This window comes from Gymnogyps californianus, chromosome 5, assembly GCF_018139145.2.
Source record: "Gymnogyps californianus isolate 813 chromosome 5, ASM1813914v2, whole genome shotgun sequence".
NCBI lineage: Eukaryota > Metazoa > Chordata > Aves > Accipitriformes > Cathartidae > Gymnogyps > Gymnogyps californianus.
In genome coordinates, this window is record NC_059475.1 from 17,209,893 (window position 1) to 17,230,888 (window position 20,996).

The 20,996-nt window shown below is 43.1% G+C and overlaps 2 protein-coding genes across 2 annotated transcripts in view; both read left to right on the plus strand.

Moving 5' to 3' along the window:
• Nucleotides 1-85: 85 nt before the first annotated feature.
• On the plus strand, nt 86-10,691 carry LOC127017341 (tumor necrosis factor receptor superfamily member 16-like). Its single transcript, XM_050898349.1, has 10 exons — nt 86-144; nt 1,574-1,667; nt 2,529-2,660; nt 2,866-2,977; nt 3,573-3,646; nt 4,355-4,450; nt 5,454-5,488; nt 8,273-8,608; nt 9,086-9,134; nt 9,954-10,691. Exons 1-10 carry the CDS (start codon nt 112-114, stop codon nt 10,247-10,249), a joined length of 1,257 nt encoding a protein of 418 aa, XP_050754306.1. The 5' UTR covers nt 86-111; the 3' UTR covers nt 10,250-10,691.
• A 350-nt stretch (nt 10,692-11,041) lies between these two features.
• Nucleotides 11,042-20,996, plus strand: part of CARS1 (cysteinyl-tRNA synthetase 1) — a 36,108-nt gene continuing 26,153 nt past the window's right edge. The window contains exons 1-3 of the mRNA XM_050897399.1: nt 11,042-11,066; nt 17,067-17,312; nt 20,188-20,279. Coding sequence (XP_050753356.1) covers nt 11,042-11,066; nt 17,067-17,312; nt 20,188-20,279 — 363 coding nt within the window. The remainder of the gene's footprint in view (nt 11,067-17,066; nt 17,313-20,187; nt 20,280-20,996) is intronic.

Here is a 20,996-nt window from a genome sequence, read left to right on the forward strand (position 1 = left end):
GGCGGAGGGCGGCCGCGGCCCGCCCCGGGGGCGGATAAAGCGGCGGCGGCACCGCCCCGAGGACGTGCCGAGAGGAGCGGAGCGCGCAGCAGGGCCGCGCCGGGCGCTGCTATGGGAGCCGGATGGGTAGCGGGGCTGCTGCTGGTGAGTGCCGGGGCCGCGCCCGGCCCTGGGGGGGATCTCTGGTCGGTGCCGCTGTTTGCGGGCAGGGGCTCGTCCTCCGCCTGCTCGCCGCGAGTGGAGGCTGGCACCTGGCCGCAGCCAGCCCCCAAGTCCCTCCTTTTGAGGGGAAAAAAATCTTCCTCCAAGTCCAGCGTGGAGTAGCCTTGCGGGGTTTTCTACCTTCCTCTTCCTCAAGAGACTTTTTCGTGTTGCTTGAAGCTTCGGGAATCCTGAGTTAATACAGCTCTCCTAAACCTAAAAAGGCTAAGGAAGCGCAGCTGTCGTGGGGGTAAACCCAGTCCCGGGTTGCGGGGAGTCCCCTGAGCGGGGTGGGGGCAGGTGGCGCCTCTCCCGAGTCTCTCCCTAGCGCAATCGCTGCCGCCCTCCCTTCTCTTCTCGGGACAAAGAAAATTACAAGTCAGGAGTGAGCTCTTTAATGGTCCTCACGTTATCTAATTGTGAAATTGGCGATTTTCTCAACTACGCGATTACGGGGAAGACTTTCAGTCCACCGGGGAGAGAGTTGAAAGAGCGGAGCTGCGGGAGCTGGGGAGTGGGAACTCTTGGTTTCAGCTTAGAAATTGACCGCTGATGGCAATTAGCGACGGGGAGCTCCGCGGCCGTCCCTTCCCCTCCCCCTGCCTCTCTTTTACCACTTTCTCTCGCGTGCGTGTTTTAAGTGAGGGATGTACCTCGGTGGCCCGAAACCCGCGGTGTCTGAGCTCCCTGCTCGTCTCCTCGCGAAGCACCTGGCGTCCCGGTGCTGGGAGGCTGGGCAGCTGATCCTCACCGCCAGCCGCCCCGCTCCGCTGGAGGCGTGCATCCCGCAGGTTTCTTTAAAAAAAAAAAAAAAAAAATCCTAATGTTCCTGTGGCTACAGTAAGTTATTTTTGTTAATGACTCAACTACTTGCCTTCTGCTTAAGATTACAGAGCCAGCGAGAAATGTTGGATGAGGTCTCTGGGGCGTTTCCTCCGTTTTGCTGGAGGAAGGCTAACACTGACCCTCCTGAATTAAAAAGACGGGAGGAGGGAGAAACGAATCCCTTGCACAAGGCAGAAACCTCGGCCTCTGAAGTTCAATTGCAGTGAATTAGTAAAAAGAAAATAGAAGTTTAAAATGGAGGCGGGGATCTGGGGCAGTAGTTGCCTAAAACCTGTCAGCCGCTGCACTGTGCTGCTCTAACCCCAGCTTTGTGATTGTAATTACTGCTCTGCTGCTCTAACCCCAGCTTTGTGATTGTAATTACCGCTGTGAGCGGCACACTTAGCAGAAATTAGTTTGGGTTTCCTTTGTGGCTTCCCATGAACTTCTGAATGTGTTTTCAAGTCTTTACAGGAACATCTCCCCGAGATGGTTATCGTGTCCTGGGAGGATGAATCACTCAAACACCTGTTTGTCTCTGCTGTAGGTTACACTGCTGATAATGCCTGGATCCGAAGCAGAGAACTGCGGGCAGGGAGAGTACTTACATGAAGGTCGCTGCTGCCTATCTTGTCCAGCAGGTAAGACTCCAGGCAGTTATAGCTGATAACGGCCATGGTTTTTTTCCCTCATGGAGGTGACTGCGTCACTATTGTTTTTTACATTGCATCCGGTGAAAGTGTAAGCCCCGCTGGAGCTGTGGTGGCTTCTTGGTGCTGTTAAGGCTGGGCTCCATTTTGAAGCAAGAGCTCCTTGCGCAATAGGTGATGACTGGGAGAGGTGCCTTGGCAGCAAGCCAGGAAACCTCTGCCCGCTGTTGAGGATGAAGTGTTCAAAGTCGGGTGGTGGTTTGTTTTTTGTTGTTTGTTTGTTGTTGTTGGCTTTACAAAAAAACCCACTTTAGTTAGCCCAAAGAACGGGCCTAGGGGAATTCTGGTATTTCTGTATCTGTAAGTAAAACTTCGGTTTGCCTTTGCTCTCCCCTCCTTGCTCAATATGTGCAGAGTTAACAAGCTTTGTGCCAAGAAGCACCCTGCCCCTAGATAGTATCGGAGGGCTATCGGGTGTATTTAGAGAGAATTCAGACAAAGGAGAAGAGAGGTTGTTACAAGCAATTCTCCCTGTGCCCGCCGTGCCCCTTCAGAGGAGATGGCGCTGGCCACATGGGTGACTCCGAGCTGCCGGAGTGAGTCATCTTCGGCCCCGGTGCGTCCCGGCAGAGGCCTGGCTGGATGCCCCGTTTACCGCCACTCCCTGTCTGAGCGGCAAGCTGCGAGCGTGCCTCCCGACCCTGGCGCGCCGCTCGGTTCGTGTGGCGCACCGGTCGCTTGCGAGAAGGGGTTGCACTTCCACCAAAAACGGCTTTGTGTTGTAACATCCTGTTATAGTCCTCTGCCTGTTAAACGCTCCCTGAGACTGCTGCCGATTCTCCTCTTCCACAGGTACTTATGTTGCTGAGCACTGCAGTGCTCCGCATTTGAGAGGAAGATGTGTCCCTTGCACTGAAGGAGAGGGTTATACGGCCCATGAGAACGGCTTGGAAGAATGCTTGTCGTGTAGACAGTGCAAAGATGGTACTAAGCACAATTTTGATGAAACCTTAACCCTTTTCCCCTTTTTTAGTGTGCAAAGCCTGGTCCTCTGGTTTTTTTGCACTCCCAGTCATTGAGAATACCGAACTTACAAGTAAATTGCCTTTATGGCCCGAGTATAATTTTTGCACAGTGGTAGAGAGTCACAACTTTTATATTTACTTTGTAACTTATATTTTATTTTTAGATCAGATAACTTTGAGACCCTGTACTCTGACACATGATACTGAATGCCAATGCAAACAAGGGTATTTCTGCCCTGCCGAGGGCTGTGAAATATGTCAGAGATGCAGTACAATGTAAGTTTGATAATAAATATAAGCGGCTGTTTTCCTTCTAAGGAATGTTAGAGCTGTGGCCCAATCTGTGCCAATACCTAACACGTGTTATTAGGCTCTAAATAATTGCCCTAAGCCAAATGGCATTATTCATGCATTTAAATGTTAAGTGTCAAAATACATGAGGTTGAGACCTAGAAAGATAAGGATTTGGGTATTGTTGTGCTTGTTGCTTATGGCTGTAAGCTTACACTTTTCATGTCTTCAGATTAGTACTTCGACACATACGTGCTTGAATGAGCTTTGTAGCAGCCAGTCCAAAATTTCGGGAGGTAGAACTACCTGTTGAAAGAAACTAACTGTGCATGAATAATGCATCTTCTCTGTGGGGTCTTTTCCTGCCACGTAAAGCTCATGTATGTTAGCCTCTATCTGCTTTGCTTCTATTTAATCTTGTAGTATTATCTTGCATTGTTTGAAGGTGCACTTCTAAAAGTTACCTGTTTATGCATGTTCTGTTCCTGTCTCTAAGCTCTGCCCGAAAAAATCGGGCCTGGGCAGAGCTGCATGTTGCTCTGGAAATGTTGATACAACACTGTGTTGCCATCCACTTCAGGTGTCCGGAAGGGAAAGAAATTGTGCAGAATTGCAATGCTACTATGGACCTAGGATGTGGCTTACCCGATCAAGGTCTGGTACACAAATACCACTCAGCTTGGTTTGTTGGGTCTGTGGCTTCAGGCTAATAACACCAGAGCAGTTTGTAAAACAGTGGTTTGAACTACTGTAACATGTTTAAGAGCTTCTGTATTTTGTTCTGGGAATTACTTGCTAAAGACAAGTTCTCAAAGGGGTTGGAGTGACAAACTGTCTTAAATTTCACTCGGTGAAAAGCTACGTGTATTGCCAGGGTTTTCAAAGTTGCAACAGTAACACTGTTGAAAGTTCTGGGTAGTGCAAAGATTTCTTTCATGTTTTCTATGTCAGAGAAGCTGCCTATGGAGTTACTTTCTCTTCTGCTGGTAGATGCTTCTGCCAGACTAGAGAAGGAAGGAACTGACACTACAAATGCTACAGCACCTGAAGCTTGCTGTCGTCTTTTGCATACTTGTTTCTCCCTTTTCTTAAATGTCTCTTTAGAAAGCCTTGTAGAAGTTGTATTGCAGCTGTGTACAGAATCCCCTGCTGCCTTTGGGATAATGTTGTGCAGTGCAAACGAGTACTTGCGCATGCAGGATCAAGTCAGCTGACAGCGCCTTTTCCAGGACAAGCTAGTTGGGTCATTGTACTAGTGCTGAGCTTAGGTTGTTCTCTAGGACAGCAGGGAAGACTTGCACTTCAGAATATCTTGTTTGGGGACTGCTTCAGTACTAATTTTATTCCTTTTTTCCTTTGCAGGAAGCACAGCTCTTGTTTGGATAATTGTGATTATTTTGGTTGTTGTTGTTGGCTTGTTGCTGTTCTTTGTAATTAGAAAGCTGAAGAGTGATAAAGGTAACTGCTTGATTACTAGCCATAAACTTTCCAGAACTAGGCAAAGCATGCACTAAGGCTATCCTTGGTTTTTGTGTTACCTTATAGGGGAACTGTTTAAGCTCTAGCTCATTTAGCATGTGATTCAATTAAGTAACTCCTGTATAACGGAGACCAGTTTTGTTCTGTAAATAAAATGCATAAACTTTAACTATGAGCTTTCTTACTTTGCTGACAGATGTCTTTGCTTCAAAGCAAGATTAGCAAAGGTTCTTAAAAGGACTTTTGCTATCTACTTGCATTGTATTGGCAAAGAGTAAGAAAAATCTGTGCGTGAGCTCAGAGATGTGGGGCAAGAAGTAGCAACTAATTAGATCATTAACTACTTTCATTCACCGTGTTTGGCTGTGGAGATTTTTTTCTACAAATTGTTGCCCTTTCATCATTTGAGCCTCTTAACATGAATGTTAGGTTGGTAAGTCCTGTGTGAATCCATTTTATTTTTTTAGTGCAAATGGAGATGTTTTCCTGAGAAACTTTTCTTTCCACTTCTGCATATTAAAGTGTTTTTTGCAAATAGTTTAGTTAAAATAATGCTGAAAATTATTCTGAATTTTGAATGTTAACTTTGTTCAAATCATGTCTTACTGATTGTATTGCAGTAAAGACAATTTCTGCCTTCTCTTTTGTATTGCAATAGCCCACAAAAATGCTAAGAAGCATAAGCTGGAGGGGGGGAGGTTGAAAGAGTGGCTTAAAAGCCAAACTGCATCTTGTGGTCTGTATTTTTACGAAGTGGGACTCTTCATCCCCTGTATGAAGGCACAGTGTTTGTGCTGTTGGTGGAAACTAAGGGTAGTACTCTCATGAAATGTATGACAGGTCAAGGAAACTAAATGTCTTGTATTAGACCTTTGGTTTGTGTTACAAATGTGTCTACTGCATATAAATCTTGTGTGAATTCAGCTATGTCTAAGTTGCTGCAATTCCTAAAAGTTTCTTAGACATTTATCTTGTTTTCCAGCTGCCTCAACTGATAAAGATGCAGAGAAAGGTCTGGTAAGTATAGATGCATCAAGTGTTTCATGTCAGTGTGCAGCTTAATTATACCTGATACAGAGCTCTCAATTTTTGTCTCGCTGTAGACCTCTGGTAGGTTGCATTCCTGTGACGCAACAAGTTGTGATTCACACAGGGCCAGATGTTAGCAAGGGCCTGATGCATTCATTAGCTGCATGTGTCCGCTGCAGTTGGCCTTTCCGGTACTTCCCTTGGAAACATTGCAGAGCCTGTGGCCAGGATGTTTTGAAAGTGGAAAAAATTTTGGCTAAGTACAAGCTTTCACTTCAAACTGTCTCCAAGTGATGCCTTGATCCAATTAGTTCTTTGCAGCTTCCTGCATGTATTCCCCAGGCAATGTCAGCTATTGCTTCCCTGCATGGTGGTGTTCTAGCTTTCCTTGCATTTTTGACTACAACATTATTTGTTCGTAAGTCTTACTTCTCTTGATCTAGCAAAGTGACTGAGTCTTCCTGCCTTTGGGCTCATGTCAAAAGCTACAGACCAGGACCTGGCAGTCTAACTTCTTGGTCCTAGACAGTCCTGTAAGACAAGGGGTTCAGGGCTCAGAGCATACCAGTTCAGAAGTACATCCCTGAAAAGGGTTTAGCAAGTTAAGGCTGGCTGCTTGCATATGTTCCACTTTAAAGCTAGGTTCACCCTGGCCTCCTGTAGTCAAACGCTATTTCAGAACCTTACTGTTTCAGTCTAAAAAGATTATTGCTAGTCTACCATTTTGCAAGATACATACAAGACTAGCTTGTATTTAGCTAGTCTAGCTTTAGCTTCTCCATTTAGAAGCTACACTCCTAACAACACAGCGAGGCAAAAATGAGCTCAGTCTTCACGAGTATAATTAATGATGCATAACACCAAGCTGTAAAACAAATGTTTGTCTTGAGGATCTAAGAAAAGCATCCAGATTCCTCTTGTAGCACGTGTATGTGCTACCTTTCTTCTTTCATGCTACCCTGCTGCCTTTCTTGTCCCCCGCCCAATGCACACACTACTTACCCAGTGTGTAAGCTCTTGTCTAATCTTACTAGTTGGACATTTCAAGTAATTAAATGCATCTTAATTATGTCACAAATACTTGAAGACTGAAGAAACAGAATTGAAAGTTCTGTTAAAAACATCACCTTAAACTCTTCTCTTTTTTTAAGGTCCATAAGTGGCTCAAATATGTGAATCACCCATGGGTTTTTGTTGGGTTGTGTCTCCCCCCACATCCTGGCCAGATTCGCAGCGCTTCGTGTATTCGTAGAAGCTGATGAAGAAACATGACAGAAAACCTAGTCAAAATGCTGTAGCATAGGAATAGGCAAATATAACACTCTTTAAATAAAATGGTAATAGAATAATGCAATTGCAAATCAGTGCATGGTGACGCTTAGCTCTGACATAAGAGTTGTCACAGACTTGAGCTGCAACAGCTGCTCACTTGGAGTGTTCATGCTACTGTAACAAAAAGCTTATTTGCTAAGGAGAGTTACATTGATGTAGTCCTGAGACAAGGCATTTTGGCACCAACACACTGTCCTTTCCAAAGTACCAGTGAATTTATACTACTGTAAAAAAAAACAAAAATAAAAAAAAACCCCAAAACCCCCCCAACCCCCCCAAAAAACTGCTGATGCTTTATTTCATTCCAAAATAGAGCAGCAGCTGTCAGTCAGCCATGCTTTGTATCTTCAGTTGCTCTGTTACCTATTTAAGAACTATCCTGTATAAATAGGATCAACTTGTCTAACCTGTTTGTACCCTTAAACAGAAAGTAGATTCAATGAGGATAATGTACAACTACACGTGTGATGTGTGGGGTGGTTCCCCTCGCATCCCTGCTTACGCATGTTGGTCACATGGTGGTGTCACACGTGGGTCACTGACCTTGTGCAAACAAATCATGCTGGCTTACACACATGGCGGAACTGTACCTTAACAAACACATGTCTTGCTGGCAAAACCATCACTCCTCACTCTCATTTTCCACCTTTAAAAAAATAAAATTCCTAAAGCTTTCCAGTTTTAGCACTAGCTGATATGCTCGATAGATGCTGGTCTGCTTTGTACTTGTACTGTTCTTGATGAGTTGGAGCTATACTCCCTGGCGTATGCTTGTTTAATATATTGACAATGCTAAAAACTGATGCAGCCCTCCTCACTTGCTTCTCTCTTTGTCCCCTCACAAAAGCTATGCAATGTGCACTGGTGCTCACTGGCTTCTTTCAACTGATTCTAGTTTATGAATCTGCCAGAAAAACTAATCCAGACAAAAAAAAGCCCAAGCTAATGCATTTACATGGAGCTGATAGGCTATTATCAGTTTGACAAAAGCTCTGAGAGCATCAGCCTTGATACAACGATAGGCTTGAGGCCCCTGTTGCTGTTAAATCAGCTCAGGTGCAGCAAGGCAATGTAATTTCCTCCTGCCTCAGGAGGGCTGTATACCTTCCATACCTAGGGAGGAGCAAGCTGCAATACATGCCAGTGAAAACATTAGGAAAAGTTTCCTGCGTTTGTTGCGGAGGTAGCCTGTGAGCCTTACCCCGCAGTCCAGTGGGAGCAGAACAGCCAGCGAAGCGGGGAGTTTAGGCTCTGAAACCATTTGAAGTCCAAGTCTATAAAGGCTGTAACTTTTGCATGTTTGTAACTTTGCCAAATTAGCAGCTCTGCTATTATTTCTCTGACATCTGGTGACTTCAAGTATTCTGTTTTCTTCCTCCAGACTGTCCTTGAAGGCCTACCTATGAAACATCTCTTAAAATATGTTCTCATTCTTTACAGGAGTCTGAGGGCAGTACTGAAAGCCTCATTTTACCAGAAGTGGAGACACCTGCAAATAACACAGCCAACCCAGAGGGTGAGAACTCCGGTGAGAGCCCAGAGGGCCAAGCGCAAACCAACGTTAACTTGGAAGTAAAAAACACATCACCAGAGAAAAACAGTGTTGCGCTTTCTGAGCGGGGCACCATCCTACGCGGGGGCTGGAGGCGCCACATGGAAAGGTGCTGGAGGAGGATTGCTGAGTCTTCACTACCAGCAAAAACCGGGCAGAATCTTGCTTGTCATCAGAATGCCCCGTCTAATGTACGGAGTGGTAGGATGCCAGCAAATCGTATGGTAAGCGTGTGTGTGAAATTATCATTGTATTTTCTCTGATACATGTGTAATTTCAGTTGAGTTCTTAACTATTCCTTGAGTGATAGATGCTGTTTTGAGGCAGAATGATAGGGAAGAGGAGGCTTTGCCTTAAAGATGTAATAGAAAGTATGGGAAGTGACATCTTGGGAAGGCAAACTTCAGTCCCTCACTTAATCTGCTCTGCCTCTCTCATCTCCCTGTTCAATATTTACACAGAAGCTATTCTTTTGCAATAGCAGGAAATGTGTTGCCTTGTTGGTTCACTTTGGAGCTAGTAGCATGGCTGTTTCAGCATGCAATTTTCTTTACTCAAATACTTTCAGCTGTGCTGTGAAATCTGTCCCCCTCCCCCTTATTGGTGTGCGTGCTGTGGAAGCAAGCTATCAAGTAGCTCAGGAATAATCGTGAGTGAAGCGCTCTGATATGTTGGAGTAAAGATCCAACTTTGTATTACAGGTACAAGAACCAAAGTGTCGAATAATTGTTAAAGATCTCTCTCAAAAAGGTAAGTATTCCATAAATTGTCAGTACTTGGAATTTGTTTTTTTCCTGTTGACCTTAGTCTACTTAAGGAATAGTGTAGAGAGGCTAATGAATATTGTTCAGAGCTATAAGGCTTTCAGTTTATTGTAAAATATGCTGAAACAGGATTATTACTACATTTGAGAGAAGTTGTAATCCCTGTGGTGAATTGTTCTACTTTAAAGCATGGCTTTTCTGTACAGGAGTATAGTGCAGTCACGCTTTTAAGAATAAGAATGGTACAGAATTTTTTTTTGTATGTTTTAAATAAGTCTGCATTGCAGCAGTGTACTCTGCCTTAATGAGTGAGGTGTAGGTCAGAGCAGATCTGTCAAATGTCTGCTCACATGGAAGACCGCATTGAATCCCCATACATCTACCTGTACCCAGCAAGTTGATGTGCTGGATGTCCAAGCAACGGGTTTTGCTCACGCTGGTCTTGGCGTGGCAAACCTATACCAGTAGCACAGTGAAGTGGTTAAAGCCTACTGTTGAGTAGCCCTATTAAGCTTAAGTGAAGATGTGAAGGCCAATGAAACCTTCCTCAAAACCACCTTTGCTGAATGGTGTCAAGAGACTGCTTTTGAGACAGGTAGACTGGTACCTTTAGCTTCTTTCAAGATCACTCAGCAGGAAACCTACTTGCCCTGCTGCTGCTTGGGTGCCAAACCTGGCCTTGATGCTGTTTGGTCTGTGCATGTATTGGCTGAAAATTAATGGGAAAGCATGTACGCTAGCTATGAAAAAAAATCTGTATTTTAAAACCTAAGCTGATGTGTGTTGTGTGGTTTTTTTCTTTCAGAACTGAGAGATAGCTTTTGGGCCTTTATAAATGAAGTACCACCGAAAAAATGGAAGCAGCTTATGAGAACTCATCTGCAGGAAAATGACATTGTTAAAATTATTTATGACTTTCCTAATGATATAGAAGAGCAATCTTATCAGATGCTTCTCACCTGGAAAAACACCCTGGGGGAGAAACAATCTATTATTAAGTTACTGGATGAGTTAAGGTATCTAGATACTAAGGCTTATGATAATGTATTGAACACTTTAAAAAGTAATAACATTATAAGTAAATTAGAAGCTACAGACTAATGTTTACGACGAACTTCAAAAATGTTCCTGTGTACATATATATGTCTACAAACTTCCTGTAAATGAGGACGTCAACAAACTGCTAGTAAAAGTGGTGGCATGGACTTGATATCCTCCTCACCTTCACACGGGGAGCTGGAAGTGCTTTAGCACCGTCGGTGTTAACACGAACTCCGGTTGTGATGTACACTAAGGTCTTTTGAGTTGTATGACATTAAACTCAGGCGCCGGATGCCAGCTTGAGAGCGAGGAGCTCCAGCTCGTGCTTCCCTTCATGTGGGGCAGGACCGTGCTGTTCGAGCCCGGGTGGTGGGAACAAAGAGGCTGCTACTGTTTTTGAGAGGATTGCGATGCTTTGGTTTCTGAAACGATTGTGTTTTGTTTTGTATTGGTATGCTCAGAACTGTTATGTTTGAAGCACAGCAATAAAAGCCCAGTTGAGCCAGAAGCTGGGGTTGACTCTTGGACCTTCTTGTCTGAGGGTAGGAGGTGTTGTGAGGGGAGCCCGTTCCCGGTCGGTTTTGGGGCCGCCCGGCTGTGGTAAACCCCTGCGACACAACGGCCGCTCCTGAGGAGAGCCCGGCCGCACGACGACCGCCCAACAGCCGCGGGCTTGGCGGGAAGGCGGTGTGGGCGGGAAGGTGGCGGGGGGGGGGGGGGCGGTGTTCCCCCGTTGCCGTGGTGACGCGGGGCGCCCGTCGGAAGTAGCGTAGAGGCGGGCGGGGCGGGGCGGGGCGACGCTTCCGGGCACGCTGTTGCATCAGCTCGCGAGCGAAGGGAGGAGGCAGCAGGATGGCAGCGGCCGGCGCCGAGCAGGGTAGGTCGGCGACCGGCGCCGCGGAGGCCCGGCGAGGCGAGGCGAGGGGTCCTCCGGGGTTGTCACGGCTTGGTGGGGGTTAGTGTCACGGCTCCGCCGCTGTCACGGTGTCAGGTGGGCGCCGTGACGTCAGGCGGCGGCACGCGGGGGGACCCGCCGACCCACCGCCCTGTCACGGCGGCTGAGGCGTCGGGGCGGGAAATGGCGGCTGGGGGCGTTGGGGCGTCTCCCTGGCGGCCTCCTCAACGCGTCCCTCGGGGCCTGGGCGGCGGGGTCCCCCCCAACGCACCCCTGGGGTGCGTTGGGGGGGACCCCGCCGCCGCAGGCCCCGGAGGTGTGAGGCAGGCAGCCATCAGCCATCACGACATGCTTGGGGCAGAGGTGACATGTGAAATCAGTCCCCTGCGCCCATTGTTGGGTGGGTGCCCCTGGGGAGGTCGCCTGTGTCCCTCGGTGGTGGGTGACACGTAAGCAGCTCCTGATGCCGCTTCAGGGTATCGGGAGCAAGGAGTTCGAAGTGCAGCGTGTGACTGGGTCTGTGCGTGCATGGGGTAGTGGGAAACGTGGATCTATAGGTGCCGGTTGCACCTCTTACACTGGTGCCTATAGATCAGAGGATCTCTGGTGCCTTGCGAGACCATGGGAGGTGATCCACATTGTGCCTCACCACTAATGTAAAGATTAATGATGACACATGGTGATTTGTGGAAGAAACTCGGGGCTTCTCAGTACTGAAGTTTGGAAACAGCTGTTCTCCAGCTTGATGGGTTGGAAGAGATGTTAGGTGGCTGCCAGACCACTTAGTCAGTTGTGTGCTTGTCACCGCATCATCTGCTTTCTTTCACCTGCCTCTGTCTCCCTTACTGTCTTTCCTAGTCATCTGTGTTCTTGCTTGAACTCATGTCTTGAACTTTTTGACTTTTCTGGACTTTTTCTTGTGGTTGTGTTTTAATGATGGGTTATACTATGCTCTTCCGTATGGAAGGAGGGCCAGGGTAGTCCTATAATTTTTGGCACTACTGTAGCAAATGGAAACTTGGAATACCAGTCATACAGGTATGAAATACCATTATGGTATGTAAGGGGTGGGAAATTTCTGTCATTCCAGTTAAGGATCTGTAGATTCAAAGCTTTTGCCCCTTTTTCTTTGTTACTGAAAGTTACTTTGCTCTTTGTTCATCACAAGTAACGTTCCTATGTGAGGGAGTCCAGAAACATTTATTGTTGTCAAGGGACTGGCTTTTTCAGATGTGTTTTCACTATCTTAGTTAAGGTGGAGCAGGGGAGAACCCCACCAAAGGCTCAGTTCAGGTGCGCTTTAAGAAACTTTTAAATTGTTTATTATTGGGCAAATAGTATTTGCTTTTTACTGAAATTGTAATTGTTACATTTAGTTACAGTTCAGGAAAAGTGGAAGTGGAACTTACAGGGCTAAAGTGACTAGGACTGACAAGCTCTCCCTTGGTGGGATACTCTCGTCTTAAAAATCCCTGCTCTGCTAAAAGCCTCTTGATCCGTGTGTGTGAGTCTTGAAAAGTCCTTTGTCTCTCTCTCTGTCTCTGTGTATGCTGTGTCTTGCATAGATGGGATAGCTGCATTGCTTCAGTTCTTCTGAAATTTTTATGGAAAAGGATAATTCGTCTTGACTGAGCAGATAGTTGGACTTCCTTCCAAACCTCCCAGAGTGGCCAGCCGGAATGATAAATGGCCAGTTTGGAGCCATATTAATAATGAGACATTACACTTATCTTTTATGAGTTGTTTTAAATTTGTGAAAGCCAAGTTGGAAGAGAAACGACATTTTAAAATATTCAGAAATGTCTAAGATGCCTTCTCAGAGAATGCCTCTGCGGAAATCCCAGAACATTTCAGTTGTCATCTAATTATGACTGACAAGGTTAGCAGGTTCAGGGAAGCCCAGGAAACCTAATTTGTCCCTGAAGCAAAGTAACTCCCTGGTTTTGTGTCAGCTAGTTTACTGCCTACTTTATGGCTTTTCTGTATTTACTTTGCTGTCAACACCTTCAAGGAACAGAGGTTTTCGCTTTCAAGTTAATAAAAGTGAAAAATTTCCATCAAATTTGATATTGTGTGGGTTACGCATCTTGATTAAACTTCAAAAGGTATTTTATGTGCAAAATAAAATGTAGAAGTGATCATATGCCTTTGAGTCTGTGTGTTGCTGCAGTCTTGCGGACAAATGCCCAGTGTCCTTTAGTAGTCTCCGAAGCCCTACATGCATGGAAAGAATGTGTGACAATTATATCGCCCAAAGAGATCATACACCAGCAATTATTCTATTGCTAGAACTGTATTAATTAATGTCTACAGTGGAATTTATTTGAAATGACTTTGTAATGGGGGGGAGTGTTACATTATTAACATTAATTCTTATGATTTTTCAAGGTTATTTTGCTACCTCTCCAATACTCGTGCTCAGTGCTTGTTTTCTGAACGAAGTTGCTCTTGAGTGGTATGATTTGATGTCTATGGATCATTCCATTCACATGAGTTAACATTCAGTGTTATGCAACAGCTCTGTAATACTCCTGTGTTTCTGTTGACAAGAAGACACTTCGTAATGCAATTGAGTAGTAGCAACTGTAATTTTTCTCTTTTGGGAGGGGAAAGAAATTGCAGTCAGAGAGAAGGACTATGTCTTAGCCTGGTTTCCTAAAGCAACAGGGGTAAAACAGGTCAGACCTATAGATGTCCATTGGCCCTTCTCCCTCAACAGTTTTTGAATCCATTGTTTGGGATTAATTACATTTGACATTGGGCTGCCTCTTGCACACAGTTGGCAGACTGAGCAAAGATGGGTTGGAGCTGTACAAGAGGATGGGGATACTGAAGTGTATGGGGAGAGGGGATGAAGCACTTAGGAGGTACCAGGAAATATTTCAGTGGGAGTGTGTGATGAATTAAAGGCATTGCGAGACACTGAGGGGGGGAACTGAGGGTGGAGAATATAAATCACAGAAAAACAAGATTCTGTGGATTTACTGCTCTTGTTTTTACTAGTGATATAAATGAAATTGGAACAGACTTTTATGTATGGATAGTTTTGACTGATTTCTTTGCTTGAAAAGAAATGGTTCTCTGGTCTACTGCCTTCCAAAAGACAGTGTTGTTATACTCATTCTTTCTTCCCAGGAGAGCACCCTGTGCTTCAGGAGAAGAGCTTTTGTTTTGCTAGTTCAGTCCAGTTTGGAGCTACTCACAAGAATGCCAGAAGTGAGAATGATTTTGTCCTATATGTACTGAAATAGGATGCTCAGAGCTATTGCAGAATTGCACTCATCACTCAGCACTCTCTCAAACACAGCAAATTTGCTTGTATCTCTGCATCTGACTGCAGCAGAGAGTAGAACACGTCTGTGCTAGCATTAAGCTAGCTGTCATGGTTTGAAAAGTAGCTGTCAGTCTAGAAAAGGAAGTTTGGAGCTCAGCACAGCCTGTGAAACCAATGTGGGAAACTCGTATTGGTACAGTGAGCCTGCTGGGAGCTTGAGACTGCTGTGGCTCAGCTGCTGCTGTGCCCTGAGAAACCCTGTCAACAGCTGCTCAGGTGTATTCATGCTGTACTGCAGTTGCTGTGGTGTGCAGTCATGGACGTGAGTTTGCGCTGAATTTGAGTCAGTGATCAGTCTCAACATAAAGACATCCTCCTGTTAGGTCCCCTGGGCTAACTGGTTTCTTTGATGTATTACACTTTCAAGTCTGCTGTTGCTCTTGCAACTAGACATAACGTCAAACTTTATAATTTCAAGTATTAATGCGTGTGCCAAGATTGTTCAAAGTAATTTTGGTTGCTCTGCTTATCAGGTCTGAGCTGGTACCGACATTCACAGGCGGTATTTGCCGTCTCTCCTTACCAAAATTAGCTTGTATGAGTTCTGTCATCTTTGTTGTATTTCTGTATAAGTTTGTGCAACTTCCCTTTCAGATTGGTTTACAGATGTGGTTGGAAAGCACTTATATTATTTCAGATACACTGACTTGCTTCCCATTAGCAGCCTGGTGTGTGAATAATGGTCATAATAACCCTAATAATACTTTGCAAATTGAGTGTTGCTTTCCTTGCAATAGATCTTTAAAGATCTTTTCTTTGAGATATAGTTTCATTTCTACACAGATCATTCTTGTAATACTTTTTTTTTTTTTGCCTTCTCCCTCATATGATTCATGGATACAAAATTCACATTCAAGGAAGACTTATGTCTTAGGTTTCCATAGTTAATGAACGTAACTATTTCAGACTATTTCATGTGTATAAACATGTGAAGTTCTATGATGATAAACATCAGTAAATATTTAGGAGCCTGAAAAGTTTATAGTAAAATTAACTATGTGAGCCGAAGCTGAATCCCATTCAGCTAGGTAAGGCAAGCCCATAAGGTCTAGTTATGAACCATTATTTACTTGTTATTCCTTATTTGTACCAAACAATTACATGGATAGCCCTTGAGAAGGATTGAGACTTTACATGAATCTGACTTTGCTTTTGTGTATGAATTTTAAATATCTTTTGTGACCTTTGATTTTTTTTTTTTATTATTTGTTTTTTTAGTCACTGATCTTTTTTATTAGTTCTGCTGGTGTGCCACTATATCTCATTTATACTCAGAAGAGCCAAACACGAACATACTTGGTATCTAGCTGCCATTTCCCTGTCATCCTGAGTTCCTGTAGAATATTTTAATAATTGATTTCCATATAGGAAATGAGCTGCTCATAGAGTCTTAACTGATGATATTTGGAAAAACTTTTCAGTTCTGCAGTTCCTCACATCCTCTCCTAGCCATCAGTTCCCCATCTCCTTTCATCCTTCCCTTTCCAAGAGTGTTCATCTGTCAGCACCTCCAATGCTTTGGGAACTACTCATGCAGAAGGTGTTCGTGCTAGTGTAAGAAGCAACGCTTGTGGCAGTGGTCTCTGTCGGGGTTTGGGAGCAGGGACAGGTGTTCTCATACTGCCTCTCTCGCTTTATTGCGCTATGACCTTGACTACATCTTATATTACCTTCTTGGCTGACTACCTAAGCGGGATATCAGCTTAATGTTTATACAGTACTTTGAACACGAATGGAGTTACAAATGTTGAATCATTGTAGGAAAATATGAATGTTAGGTTTACCTAATGTCAGCGCTAGCCCAGATGCCATAACCTCCACAGTGCTTTGTACCCACTGACTTGCACAGGACTTGCCGTTACTGTGAGCATCCCCACCAAGTCACAGAACCCTTCCGCTGCTTCCTCTGTGTCTCTGTATTTGTAAAGATGAGACATAATTGAACCTGCTTTGCCTGTATACCAAATAAATCATGGAATTAAAAAATTGTGAGAGAGGAGCATGATCTAATATCCTTTCTGTTAATTTGTGTAAATCTTACTCATTTTAAATATTATTCATATGTCTGAGGCGAGAAAGTGGTATACGAGAAGTACGGGAATATACAGCAGCAGCTTAAGTTCTGAGTTGTTAGAGCAAGTAGGAGTAACTGAGCATCATGCTGGGAGCTTGCATGCGAGCACCAGTCCTGCAGAGATTTAAGGATATGCTCAACTTCAGTAGACATATTCACAGCCTATCCACAGTGTATAAAATTTATCCTATTAAAATATTTGCAGGATGAGTGTTTTAGCAGCGTGGAAAAGAGTGGCTCATTAGGTTTGCTGTGTGTGAAGAATTTTCTCCAATTTCAAGTAGATAACATTTCTTCATGAAAAGGACCTGTGCTTTTGTCCTTATTACTCTTTGTAAAGATGTCTCCAAAAAACTTATTACAGCATGAACATAATCCTATTAATAAGAAATACATAGTTAATAAGAAATACATAGTTATTCAGTAGCTTGTATTAAATATATTTTTCTCAAACTTCTTGTCAGTTGCCAGAGCTAATTTAGAGGGGGAGATGTATAGTATAAGGAAATATTTTGGTCATGGGATCTCCTTCTTCTTTTAATGCTGACCAAATGTCCTGTGCCTCTCTTTACAGCTTCCAGCTACAGTTTTATTCTGAGCATTAGTGAAGAGGAAGCCAGGGTGAAGGCTTTGAATGAGTACCTGAGCACTCGTAGTTATATCCAGGGGTTCACATTTTCACATGCAGATGTGGAGGTATTCAGAAAGTTTTCGGGGCCACCTGTGGACCAGTATATCCATGTTGTCCGGTGGTACAGACACATAGAAGCAATCTATGATGGCAGCAGTGAAAAAAATGAGCCTTGTAAACTTCAAACAAGTGAGTAATACGAAACTGGTGGGCAGGTTATAGTCTAGCTGACATTGTATTGGTTTTTATTGCTGAGAATTCCTAGAAGTTCCCTTTCATACTCTCTTGCACGCTTTAAAACTTACCATATCAACTTGTGTTCAAGGTCATGAAATTCTTCTTGCATACAGTTACTGCATAATTGATAGATCCTGACCTATTTGAATGTTAAAGCTCTGTTTCCACATTTCTTTGATTTTAAAATTCCTCAGTGTATAGAATTCGATTATATGTATTTTCTTTAAAAAGCTAGCCACTGGATTGTAAAAGAATATGCGGGTTTTGGCTTGTTCCCTAAAATATCAGGATTTGCTCAGTCCGCTTTTTTTCCCCTGCAAGGGTAACTAAATAGTTGTTGTATAATATACAAATTCATAATAAAGTAAACTGAATACTGCCTCTTATGATTGCTATTAACACTGAATTTCAAAAAGAATGTTTGGGGTTCTTTTTTAACCCTGGTAATTTAGGCATTGCTGATGATTTGAGGAAATACTAACCGGTTCATCTAGGTCATTGTGTAAGCATGGGTGCTGGCATGTTTGGGAGCTGCATCACTCTCCTGAGTTGTTTTCCAATGAGCTAATCTAATTTAATTGCTTTATAGTGAGATCCTTGCTCAGGGAGTCATGAAATAATTAATAATAATAACACAGAGCTGTTGTATAGTGGTTGCAATACCTACAAATGAATGCATAATGTCTCATTTTTGCTGATGGTTGTTGACTAATATTACTCCAATGCCATCTTCTCACAACCTCTCATCATATGTGTTCTCAATTACTAGCAGACCAGCAGTTAAAATCAGACTGCTGCGAGTAGATTCTGTGTATGTGTGTGTGCCTGCATGCATTTGTGCTGATTATCGATTTCCTTTCAGCAGTGAAGGGATCTCAGCTGTATCGCTGGCTCTGATAGCAGATTTAATGCCACTAACTACAATTTGTCTGCAGACTTTCATGGATCAGGGTGGAGCAATAAGGTTTCTGATTTCCTGTCCATGAAATCTTTAATGTTAAGTCTCTCTTTCTGAAGGGTTATGTCTTGTTATCTTCATGATCTGTGCATATGTATCAGAAGTCCTGAAATGGTGTTCTGCAGGGTTCTCTGTGAAAATGACATGTGAATCTGCCCCACTTCTTAGACCTTGGATATTTTATCGGTGGTTTTTTGGGTGTACCGGAGAGCTCCAGGGGTGGATTAGAGCAAACGAACTTCAGTTCAACCAGGGGCAAGACTATAGCTGGCAGAGACATATTGGAACAGACTAAACAGTATGCCTTTCACTTTGCCCTTGGTGTCCATGTACTGGATATAACGTGACACCTAAGTCGCAAGCTGAGAACTTTAGGGTGCAGTATCTGGGTTTTTTCTTATGTTTAGTGTGGTTGTAAGTAAAGAAAGCTTTACAGATTTATCTTTTATTAGACTAACCCACATAGGCTTCTTTCCCCGAGGGAAACGTTAGCCGCAATTAAGCATGCCAGCGTAATCTTTGTAAATCAAAGAGTAAACAAATCCATACCTTGATATATGGTCTGTGTTATGGATAGACTGCTCTTGAACTTGAGGTATTCTGTTCAGGAGTACCTCATACAATGAAATATTTAGAATAAACACATATTTCCGTGGATCCATAACACGGAGATTAAATGGAGTCCATTTGTGAGACAGAGTACTGCAGTTAATATCTTTTTTCTTATTTAGGCAGTTATTCAAAGAAGGAAGATGAGGAAGACATTACATTTTTTATACCATGAATTTTTACATTACTTGAAGGTTTTCAGCCAAAATATTCATACGAAGATATTAGGGGAAACAGAGTTAATGAAGAGCACCGTGAGACACAGGATCGGAAAGGCAATTTTGTTGTCAAAACAAATAGTTTGTGTAATATTTTAATTGCAGTTAAAATGCATACCATGAGAATTCCTAAAGACAGTGCTGTCTGTATTAAGCTGGCAACCTTGCTGTATTTTTGCATTTCCTGGTTTGCTTTCATTCCTAGTTAATGCAACAGTTAAACATCATTACAGCTGTAAGCAGCCCTGTGCATAGCAAACTGCAACTCTTCAACAGATGACATACTCATACTTTTGTTTGAAAACCCATGAGTTTAACAACTATGTTGCTTCTTAAAAATTTAAGAGAAAACAAATGCAAGAATATTGTCACTAATATTACCCTGGGTTTTATCTACTCTCATTAATGGCAAAATTTAGCCTCTTGCTGAATTGGAGCATATTTGTGGTAAATAAGTGTGGTCAAAAATGCCTTGTGTACATAGCAACAATGTATGATAAAAAGCTGAAGTTCTTACTAAACCTTTCCGTCTCCCCTCCCTCTCACCGTGAGTACACATACTCTGTCAATATTGGCTCTAGAAGACTAACTCTGGTCTCTGGAGATTTTTTGCAAATTCTGTATGAGATCTGTGATATGCTGTCACAGTAAAATCAGTGGCGTTGCAGAAAGCCCAGGACTGCCATAACACTTTATTAATGATTCATTAAATTTCAAAGCTCTTGTTAATGCTTTAACTGAATTGCATGCTCTTACTTTTATACCCTCTTCCTTCCTGTTACTTGGATCAAAAGTTAATAGGAATGGCAAGTCAGAGAGTAGAAAATAAGCTAGATTGAAATAATTTACTTTGGTTTTAGTGGCTTTGTAGGAAGTGCTAACAAAAGTAGTTGGATTACTAGGACTGGAGCTGCTTTGTCTAATTATATGTGGTTTTTTTCTTTTGAAATAACTTAATGGTGTGATAAGGAGAAAATGTTCTATTGCAAATCTATTTGTGGAAGTGTCTTTTCAGTTCTCTCTAAAGTATTTTTTCCCCTAGGTAAAGGCAAGCGTGTGCAGCCCCCCTGGTCTCCCCCTGAAGGGACAAAACATTCTAGGCTCTGCCTCTACAACAGCCTGACTCGCAATAAGGTGACTAAATGAAAGAAAAGTGGAGATTTCCATAGAAACACAAATAGAGAAGTCATCAAATGTTTGTTTCTTAAGTGTTTACCCTATCAGTAAATAGGTTTCTGGGTTGTATTTTGCAGAATGTTAACAAGCACGTGCCAGAGGTGCTGTCAGTCACGTGTGTTTGCTGGGCAAGTGTTATAATATACACAATAAATATACATATACTACAAGGGTGTGTATGTGTGTTTATATTGCATAATATATGGTTCCCAATTGCAAGTTATCGTCATGCAAAATAGCCAGGGGTTCAATTGTAATACACATAAGTATAGGCAATATGAACAGAATAAAATCACAGTTTCTTTAGATGTTGTCTGTGTTAAAAAAAAAAAAAAAGTCTCACCAATTATATTGTAATATGAACTGGTAAAACTTCTTGTGGTCTTGTTTGAAGGTCCTTTGGGAAAGAGAGGAAATATTAAGAATACTAATGTTATATGGGATGTAGTATCCGAATATGTGTGAAATGATTATACTCTGTAACCTTCTTCAATGCAAAAGAAAGCTTGATCTCCCTTTTACAAATGCAGCTTAAATAATGCCCTGCCTAGTCCAAATCTTTGTAATCTGTTATCTTGATTGATAAGAGTGCAGATAATGTAAGCAGCCACACCCTTTTATCTCTCTTACATGATAAAGCTAGTGGTGATCTTTGCTTATGGTAAAACTGAAAGT